The sequence below is a fragment of the Engraulis encrasicolus genome, unplaced genomic scaffold, assembly GCF_034702125.1.
Source record: "Engraulis encrasicolus isolate BLACKSEA-1 unplaced genomic scaffold, IST_EnEncr_1.0 scaffold_993_np1212, whole genome shotgun sequence".
Classification (NCBI taxonomy): Eukaryota; Metazoa; Chordata; class Actinopteri; order Clupeiformes; family Engraulidae; genus Engraulis; species Engraulis encrasicolus.
The window spans coordinates 5242-15726 of NW_026946350.1; the positions used below are offsets into that span (position 1 = coordinate 5242).

The window sequence follows — 10485 nt, forward strand, 5'->3', positions numbered from 1 at the left end:
TTCCTTCTCCTCTCTGTCAGTATCTATGACACCCGGAGTGTCGACGACCTCAATCCTTCTGCCCATCGTCATTTCTAATTTCTGACACACCTGTGTGACGGAGCTTGCCAAGGATGTGGACTCAAAGCCCTCTCTTCCCAAAATGACATTTGCAACGTGACTCTTCCCAACACCAGTTTTTCCCATAATGACCAGCCTCAAAGGTTCACCTGAAATAAAAAAGAACAATACCATGTCTAACTATATCCTATTTATTTTAATTTCAAACACAAGTTTACACAATGCTAATTTTACCTCATTCACAATACTGTTCGCTCAGATGTAAATCCCAATTTATGTAATACAAACAGATCAGAGTTCCCTCTTACATCATGTTGTGTGTTTTACAAATACACTAGACACAGCTTGCATAGTAGGCTATCACAAATAATAGGTTTCCTTACCATGTCTTGTGAAATACATTTTTTGTAATGCCAGATGTCAGTAATGGAGTATACACAACACATACTGTCTTGGCAGTAAAAAGTGTGACTCTCAATATACTTTTAAAATGTTGATCTGTTCAGTAGCAGCAACAATCTGCAAGTGTCTGAAGGCTCAGCTTAGAATGTCAGCAGAACATATTTATTGTGCCATTGGAACCGCCCAGTTCTGCATACATAACGAGCATTGGTGTCTCCGCCCCATTTCCACATACATAATGTCCATTTTGGCAAGCTGGTACTCAGTACTCAAACGGAGTAGAGATACAAGATCCTCACTGGATATAGCAGTGTGAGGTAAGAGGTATCTTATGTTGTTGGTACCTTCATTTGTCAGTTAGAGGCAGCTGATCTTTCAACACAAGACACTGAATATGGCAGCAGGTAAGGCTGGGTGTTTAAATATCATACAAAGTAACTTTTTTGTTCCAATTGTTGTTTTTATCTGACTAGAAAAAAAACATTGTATAAGGTGCTGAAAACTAGTTATGAAATGTGAATTTAAGACACCTAATCCCATACAACTTCAGAGTCTGGAACCAATACCCTGTAAATTAATTGTAAATTGCATTGACTTTTGTCTCTGTTAAGAGCAAAGTAAAGTAATGAGGTAATGTGGACTTTATCTGCTTTGATCTTGCCCCCTCAACCCCTGCCATTCTTTCTCATGACGGTTGTTAGTTGACAAGAAATCTGCTGAAGCTGATGTGGCAGAATTCATTTCTTTTCTTATTTTTGTCTAGCCCAGACCCCTACCTGTCCTATAACCCTGGTTCTGCTGGGGGAGTTTGGCACTGGGAAGAGTGCCAGTGGGAACACCATCCTGGGAGAGAAAGCTTTCGCATCGAGGGCCAGTGCAGCACCACTCACCACTCAGTGTCAGAAAGCAGAGAGGGAAGTCTATGGAAGACGGGTGACAGTCATCGACACCCCAGACTTCTTTGATCAAGATCTTAAACAGTCAGACCGACATGTTAGGGAGTGCAGAGAGATGTGTAAGGGGCGGGAGTGTGTGTATCTGCTGGTCATCCAGATTGGCCGCTTCACTGAGGGAGAGAGAGGCATTTTAGAGAGGCTGGAAAAGAGACTGGGGAAGATACGAGACAGAACCATGATCCTCTTCACATATGGGGATGGTCTAAAAGGTCAGAGTATTGATGATTATGTCAGAAACACCAACCCACACCTCCAGCAGTTGATTGGGAAATGTGGGGACAGGTATCAGGTGTTCAACAACAAGGACAGAGGCGAGTGGAGAGGGCAGGTGGAGACGCTCATGGAACAGATATATAAAGGAAACGTGAGTGAGAATAAGAGAAGGAAAGGACAGGGGGAGGAAGTGTAGTGGGACCCATCCCAGACACATCAAGACCCCGACGCCCAGGCAAGTGCTTATGCAGTACTCTATGCCATTCTATTGTCATTCATGCAATGCAATGTCTGTGCAATGTTACTTTAGTCATGCAGTTGCAGGTCCAACTACAATCAGTGCGTGCATATATTTAATATGATTACCCTTAGCAAATATGATGTGTATTGGAGTGTAGGCTACTATGAGTATACTGCTGTTGGAGTGCACTTTTTATTAAGTTTATTTCATACTTACAGTGGACTAAAAACTATACTCATTTAATTATTCTTAGGAACAAATTGGAACATTTCAGTTTATGGAAGTATACTGTTATTACAATAATGTACTATAATAGTGCTATACAATAATATTATACTATAGCTAGGCCTATAATACTATTATGAGTGAGTACACAGCAAGTATCTTTAAAATACACTTAAAGTACAATGAACATAGTCACATGTGCATTAATTTACACAACTTAGATCATGTAATCTAGGGCATTCTACAGTTATTGTGGCTATGTCAGGCTTACATGGCATCAACTACAAGCATCATAGCAATTCATATTTAAAAGCACAATTCAGATATTTCCAACTGGTTCAGGCGGGTTTTGAACTTGCAAGATACTACTTTACACAACTGTTCCCTTTACACAACTGTCCCCTTAGGCTACATTCACCTGCTACTTATATACTGCCAGTTATATACTTCAAGAGGCTAATAATATTGTATAGCATTTTTATAGGCATTGATATTGAATACGTCTGCAATACCAACCATAAATGTAGAATGCCTTAGATAACAGTGTTTGCTTAATGTATACATACAATTACATTAAACTTAGTTTAAGTATACTTTTAAGTGTAAGGACAGTATACTAAATATGAGCTAGTAGCTCATAATTGTATCTACTCATCTAGTCTGAAGAAGTATTACATTAGTATACATTCTAGTAAACTGGAAGAACATGGTCTGAAGTAGTTGTACTACTTACTTCATACTTCAACAATGATATACTAGTTTTTGCTAGAGGGAGTTTTTTCACTACTAACTCAGGCCCACTGTTACACGTTTTCATTCCTCTTCAATTTATAGCTTGATTTCCATGGACAGAAAATGTGAAAATTTGCTTATTTTCTTGTTGCTTCTAGCCCAGAGCCCTAACTGTCCCATCACCCTGGTTCTGCTGGGGGAGTTTGGCACTGGGAAGAGTGCCAGTGGAAACACCATCCTGGGAGATGACAAGTTTGCATCAAAGGCCACTGTAGGACCACTCACCACTCAGTGTCAGAAAGCAGAGAGGAATGTCTGTGGAAGACGGGTCACAGTCATCGACACCCCAGACTTCTTTGATAAATACCTAAAAGAGCCAGAAAGACATGTTAGGGAGTGCAGAACGATGTGTAAGGGGCGGGAGTGTGTGTACCTGCTGGTCATCCAGATTGGCCGCTTCACTGAGGGAGAGAGAGACATTTTAGAGAGGCTAGAGAGGAAACTAGGGAGGATAAGAGACAGAACCATCATCCTCTTCACTCATGGGGATGCTCTGAAATCACGTCAGAGTATTGATGATTATGTCGGAAACACCAACAAAGACCTCCAGAAGTTGATTAGTGAATGTGGTGGCAGATATGAGGTGTTCAACAGCAAGAGTAGAGACGAGTGGAGAGGGCAGGTGGAGAGGCTCATGGAAAAGATATATAAAGGAAACGTGAGTGAGAATAAGAGAAGGGGAAAGGAGCAGAGGGAAGGAAGTGTAGTGGGACCCATCCCAGACACATCAAGACCCCGACGCCCAGGCAAGTGCTTATGCAGTACTCTATGCCATTCTATTGTCATTCATGCAATGCAATGTCTGTGCAATGTTACTTTAGTCATGCAGTTGCAGGTCCAACTACAATCAGTGCGTGCATATATTTAATATGATTACCCTTAGCAAATATGATGTGTATTGGAGTGTAGGCTACTATGAGTATACTGCTGTTGGAGTGCACTTTTTATTAACTTTATTTTATACTTACAGTGGAATAGAAACTATACTCATTTAATAGCCTGGTGAACCAGCGCCACCTGCTGGACGGCAAAATGTTTTGTCTACGGGTGGGTCTGGCCTCGCATAATGATTCAATGAAGTCAGAATGCCATGAATCTGGCAAACCAATTACAACGCAAAAATGTGTTTTGAATCAAAGCGGGCAGGGTTTTGAGGGAAGGTTGTTCTCATCAACAATCTTCGGATGTATTATGCATCGAGGCCAGACTAAATTAGACATCCACATTTAGTCTGGTTTATCAGGCTACTCATTTAATTGTTCTTAGGGACAAATTGGAACATGAATACGAAAGTATACTATCACAATCAGGGCTTTGAACCGTTATTTTTTTCCAAACGTTCCGTTCCGAACAGAAACGGAATTATAACGTTTCCGGTTCTGAGTTCCACCAATAAATTGACGTTCCCGAACCGGTTAGAACCAAAAAATATTGTTCCCGGAACGGTTAATTTCGTTCCTGTCAGCTGATAACTCCCCATAGGCCTAACTGACGTTAACCAAGAAAGACGGAAGTGCAAATGAGTCAGCCTACATTCAAAACTGTTTATTCAAGCGGATGAAAAGAATATCCTCCAGAATTTTGTCATTCAGGGACGACCTAAGCAGAGAAGCAGAGAATAAACCTCAACGATGAAAACGAGGCTCCACACTGACTTGGGTCACGGGGAGCACTATGATGGACATTGTGAGTTTGTGCATATTTGAAGCGGCCATGGATGCCCAATAACGCCGAACATTGTCGGTGCGCTTTACACGCACTTCCCTGCAATGTCTTACAATAATGCAATGCAAACTCTGTCCTTTTGTATGACAGTGGTTTCTCTTAATTAAGATGTGGAGTGAAGACTTTTGATGTCACACAGGACGTGAACCTCAGCCGTCATGGTAACGTGCGCAGGAAAATAATGACTTTTTTTTTAGTTTGAGGAACGGTATTAACCGGTTACCATTATTTTTAAATAAGTGTTCCCGTTCCAGAACATAAAAAATAATAACGTTTCCGGTTTCGTTTCTGTTCCCTGTAAAATACAAAAAGTTTCTGGTTTTCGTTTTCGTTCCTTGAACCGGTTCGAAGCCCTGATTACAATACTATACTATAATATTACTATACTATAATATTATAGGCTACCATAGCTAGGCCTGTAATACTATTATGAGTGAGTACACAGCAAGTATCTTTAAAATACACTTAAAGTACAATTAACACATAGTCACATGTGCATTAATTTACACAACTTAGATCATGTAATCTAGGGCATTCTACAGTTATTGTGGCTATGTCAGGCTTACATGGCATCAACTACAAGCATCATAGCAATTCATATTTAAAAGCACAATTCAGATATTTCCAACTGGTTCAGGCGGGTTTTGAACTTGCAAGATACTAATTTACACAACTGTTCCCTTTACACAACTGTCCCCTTACGCTACATTCACCTGCTACTTATATACTGCCAGTTATATACTTCAAGAGGCTAATAGTATTGTATAGCATTTTTATAGGCATTGATATTGCATATGTCTGCAATGCCAACCATTAATGCAGAATGCCTTAGATAAGTGTTTGCTTAATGTATACGTACAATTACATTAAACTTAGTTTAAGTATACTTTTAAGTGTAAGGATAGTATACTAAATATGAGCTAGTAGCTCATTATTGTATCTACTCATCTAGTCTGAAGAAGTATTACATTAGTATACATTCTAGTAAACTGGAAGAACATGGTCTGAAGTAGTTATACTTCCTCATCACCCAGTGAGCAGACGGAACGTCTTCTGATTGGCTGAGCAGGTGTCCTTTATTTCCCGGTAGCAGGACACCTATGATGTCATGCGGGCGTGCGGGCATCCAAGTTGCTTCTTTTCTAACTTTCTGGCGAAGTGCCGTTACTAGTTCTATCGCATCTGGTTGGAAGTGGTGCCCATAGCAACGTACCAAGCACAGTGGTGAATCTACTTTCTTACGAAGCCTTATATCAACATATTAATAAATGAATACTTAAATGCCGGTAACTGGGTGATAAGCGGAATAGCGGCCTTTGAGGTGTCCCGATATAAAGGGAAAATGAACTTGTCGAAGCGAACAGCCCTTCGGCTGCGCCTTCGGGCTGTTTAGAACGATCCGCCTCGTCCATTATTTCCCTTCATATCGGGACACCTCGTCGGCCGCTATTCCATACAGTAAGTATACTAAAAACAATGATATACTAGTTTTTGCTAGAGGGAGTTTTTTCACTACTAACTCAGGCCCACTGTTACACGTTTTCATTCCTCTTCAATTTATAGCTTGATTTCCATGGACAGAAAATGTGAAAATTTGCTTATTTTCTTGTTGCTTCTAGCCCAGAGCCCTAACTGTCCCATCACCCTTGTTCTGCTGGGGGAGTTTGGCTCTGGGAAGAGTGCCAGTGGAAACACCATCCTGGGAGAAGAGAAGTTTGCATCAGAGGCCACTGCAAGCCCACTCACCACTCAGTGTCAGAAAGCAGAGGGGGATGTCTACGGAAGATGGATGACAGTCATCGACACCCCAGACTTCTTTGATCAAGATCTTAAACAGTCAGACCGACATGTTAAGGAGTGCAGAGAGATGTGTAAGGGGCGGGAGTGTGTGTACCTGCTGGTCATCCAGATTGGCCGCTTCACTGAGGGAGAGAGAGACATCTTAGAGAGGCTAGAAAAGAAACTGGGGAAGATAAGAGACAGAACCATCATCCTCTTTACATATGGGGATGATCTGAAATATGGTCAGAGTATTGATGATTATGTCAGAAACACCAACCTACATCTCCAGAAGTTGATTGGGAAATGTGGGAACAGGTATCATGTGTTGAACAACAGGGCAAGTGATGAGCAGGTGAAGGAACAGGTGAAAGAGCTCATCAGGAAGATAAGCGGGTGGATTTTTTCAAAGCTCTCTCAGTCATGTCTGTAGGATATTTATGTTTTCGTTTGTTTCTGATTTCTGGTGGCATGTGGGTTCATTCATTAATTCGTTCATTAGCCATTGCACTGCCAAGTTTTCAAATAAACATAATTCATTGATTGCATTGAAGACCACAGATAATCGTTTGTTTGTGTTCATTTTCTGTGTAACAGCAAGGGGCTAATAGAAGAATATCTGTTATTGCCATTATCCACACCTACATGTTCACAATGAGATTGAGAGCACTCACCTCAGTACAGATATTAAAAGGATATACTGTACATCAAAGTGATACTGTTCAATATGATGATGGGCAATTAACAAAAGGTATTAAGAATATGGACACACGCCACAGGTGGGGGGTGCGCTTTTCTGGGCGGCACCCCCACTTAAAGTGGTGGTTCGCTATTTTAGACATTAAGCCCTGTTTGGGTGACCTCTGGGGTGAGGTAGAGATGTTCTCATCCCAATTTTGACATTTGGTGCTGAACGGAGCATTTGGGCATTCAAGACTGCAGCCCCCCCACCTTTACATTGACTCCAATGGAGCACTCAACCAATCGATCATAAAATGGCATTAAACTTTCGTTCGAAAAGACATGGAACTCACCGTGTGGTCAGTGGTAGACAGCGATAAATTGACCCGAAAATTGCAACGAAATATGCCTTCTAACTGTTGTTTAGCATTTGGAGCACCAAATGTCAAAATTGTGATGAGAACATCTCTACTTCACCCCATAAGTCACACAAACAGGGCTTATTGACTAAAATAGCAAACCACCACTTTAATACCAACAGTAGGCCTACACCGGGGAGTACCCCATTGTCCAGTTACCCCAAGCCCACTGCCCACTCTGTCCATGTCTATACCAGACGAAGCGACCCAGCCCAGATCGGCGGAGTGGAGTCCCAAGGTGCGGTGCAGGGGCGGTTCATCCATCCGAGGCCCAGTTACACTCAGTCCCTGGGCCACTCTGCAGAGACAACGGGGTGGCCATAGTTAGTTGTTCACTTGAATAAATAGCAGGTAACTTGCATCACTCACCACCACCCAGAAAAGGTTATGTGTGACTTGTGCATATGAAGAAAGTGAGAATAAAAGATGACGACTTATACTACTCATTCGATAAACACACATTAAAGCGTGGCTTATGGCCAAGGAAATATCACTGCAAACTGCACTGCAAAAAGTGAAGGCACTGCAGATGAAATTAATAAATTGGCGGTCTATGCTGGGGGGAGAGCCCTGTTTAGCTAAAAGGGTGGATACATCAGAGAGGCAACCACTGTCTCTGTTGGAGAGAGAGGGAAAGAGAGCGAGGGAGCTCTGGAGCAGCGTGCATTCTGGGAGGGGAGCTACGAAGATCACTGGTGACGTTGAGTGTGTTGCAATATGCAACCTTGCCTCCTCCACTTGCGCTTGTCTCCTTGTCCCTCCTCCAGGCCCCTCCTCCGTGGAGAAAAGATTAAGTTTCCCAGCTGTCAGCCTAGCCACAACAACTTTTGAGGGACTGTTTTTCATTCACCATCCCAATTGCAAATGAGAAAAAGACTTTTCAATTGAGCTCTTGCAAGATATTGAAAAATAATGCTGTTGTCAGTGATGTCATCATGACATATTACTTCCTNGTACGAGGAGANAAGGAAGTGGAGGAGGCAAGTGGAGGAGGCAAGGTCGCATTTTGCAACGCACACAGAGGTACTTAACTCGGAAGTCTGCACCCCTCTTGGCTTCCACCACAGCAAACTACTGGCGCTCTGGTCGCGGTCCATCCATCAGGCACAATGGCGACTCACAACCTCCGTCGAGCCACCCGGTTCCTTATGTCGACCCATAGGATCATCTTCTTCAGAAACGTCTGTCTCGGCCCGGCTCCGTCCGGCTACCGGCAAGTGCTTGCCCTCCTGCTGCTGCTTGCCGGCCCGCGTCAGTTACACTTCACTCACGTTTGATTGCTGACGTCGGTCCCCCTTATCCTTCCCCCCAGAACCAAACTACCCTAAATGTCAATTCCCCCTTTCGTCACCCCGTGACACACACACACATACACACACAGACACTACAGAAGGGGGATAGGAGAGAAAGTTGGATAGTGGGAACACAATTCACTGCTTTACACATAATTTATGAACATATGTTACTATCCAACTTTCTCTCCTATCCCCCTTCTGAAAATACACCTCCAAACCCATAAGAAGCATTACAAATTTTGTGTGATGTGCCTTCACTACAGGCTGCAACGGAGTTAGGGGGCCAGCTAGTGGTGTGTGTTAGTAAAGCACATTTTTGAGCCATTGACTGTATTGCTGCCCAGACAGCCGCAGACTGCTTGTCTTTTCTCCCCCCATTCTTTTTAGTAGTTATTATTGTAAATAATAATAATAAAACATCTCTCTTTTTCACTGTAAATTACTCTCAATCACTGTTGCCTCTTGGAACCTTTTATTATTTTTTGGTGAATCCTGCACAGGGAGCTAAGATACTACAATGTTGATTTTCAGCTTCGATTTTCATAATTAAGTACTACAGTGGCACACTAAAGAGAAGTCCAAGGTAGTTGATTTGTTGTCATCCATGATTGTTTTTTGATTCGCCGGGGAGCTGATACAAAGCATTCTGGGTAGTAGGCAGTGGCGTACCTACTCAGCTCGGTTCAGCCAGCTAAAAAAAATTGAGGGCTGTTTTCGAGCTGTGCTGTGCCGTACGTGACTAATCAAAAAGCAATAAAGGGCGGCCGAGTCATGACATACAGAGTGTAGAAAACGGGCAGTGGAAAGGGGCCTTTACACTCAAGCAGCCTCATACCACTTCCTTATTTCAAATGCCTCAAGTCCCACCATCAATGACCTCCACAGTGCAATGGTGAAGGTATTATTAATCCATTTTTCAAAGAAAACTCTGAGAGCAAAAATACATATGCATACCACAAATGTTAAACCTCAACAAGACAAGTGACTGTATTGCCAACACTCAATCACTTCACAAGTACAGAGACTAAAGCCAGAGAATGGTATAGAAAGGAGATACCCTGAACTCCGCCCACACAATGTAAATGGATGTGCTCAAGTTTGGGTCTCCTAAGGGGGCGTGTAGCAACCCAATGTAAGTAGGCTGCCGGATGTGAGTGCCCGGATATCCGCCCGAGTATTTACGTCTATTTTACCTCAGCTACTCGATTTCGGTCGTGTATTTACGACAGTTTAACCTCAGCTACTTGATTTCGGTCCGATTTGAGTCTGACTGAAGATGGAAGGGATATAGGTGCCGTGCGTAAAGAGCCCACATCACATCGGCGACACCAGAGAGTTCCTTGATATCCCAATCAAAAGAATAGGCCCGGTGACCAACATCAAAATAATTAAAAAATAATAAAATGAAATTATAACTAAAAACCGAATTGATTTGGGTGTGAAAATTAAACTGTCTCAACCGGGCACCCAAAGGGAACCCATCAAAAGATAACGGCGTTACTTTCTCATCGGCATTATTTTGTTTTTATTATCCAGGAGGACTGAGCTGAAAACTGCAGCAGTCAACTTGCACAGTTCTAGCTGCTCTGAAGCACGTGCGTGTCTAAGCAAATCATCCTGCCCATTCGCAATGTTAAATAAAAAGTTTTGCACAAGACTATAGCCTAAAATAGATGCACTTTCACAGACACTGGAAT

At 42.4% G+C, this 10485-nt stretch overlaps 1 protein-coding gene across 1 annotated transcript; it reads left to right on the top strand.

The window, feature by feature from the left end:
• Window positions 1–856: 856 nt before the first annotated feature.
• Window positions 857–7071, top strand: LOC134445105 (GTPase IMAP family member 8-like; the record flags this gene model as incomplete). The annotated part of the gene is made up of 5 exons (XM_063194192.1): window positions 857–866; window positions 1226–1786; window positions 2988–3635; window positions 6234–6760; window positions 6991–7071. Coding segments are annotated over exons 1-5 (1827 nt in total), but the record flags the coding sequence as incomplete, so codon positions are not given.
• Between the last annotated feature and the right edge of the window lie 3414 nt (window positions 7072–10485).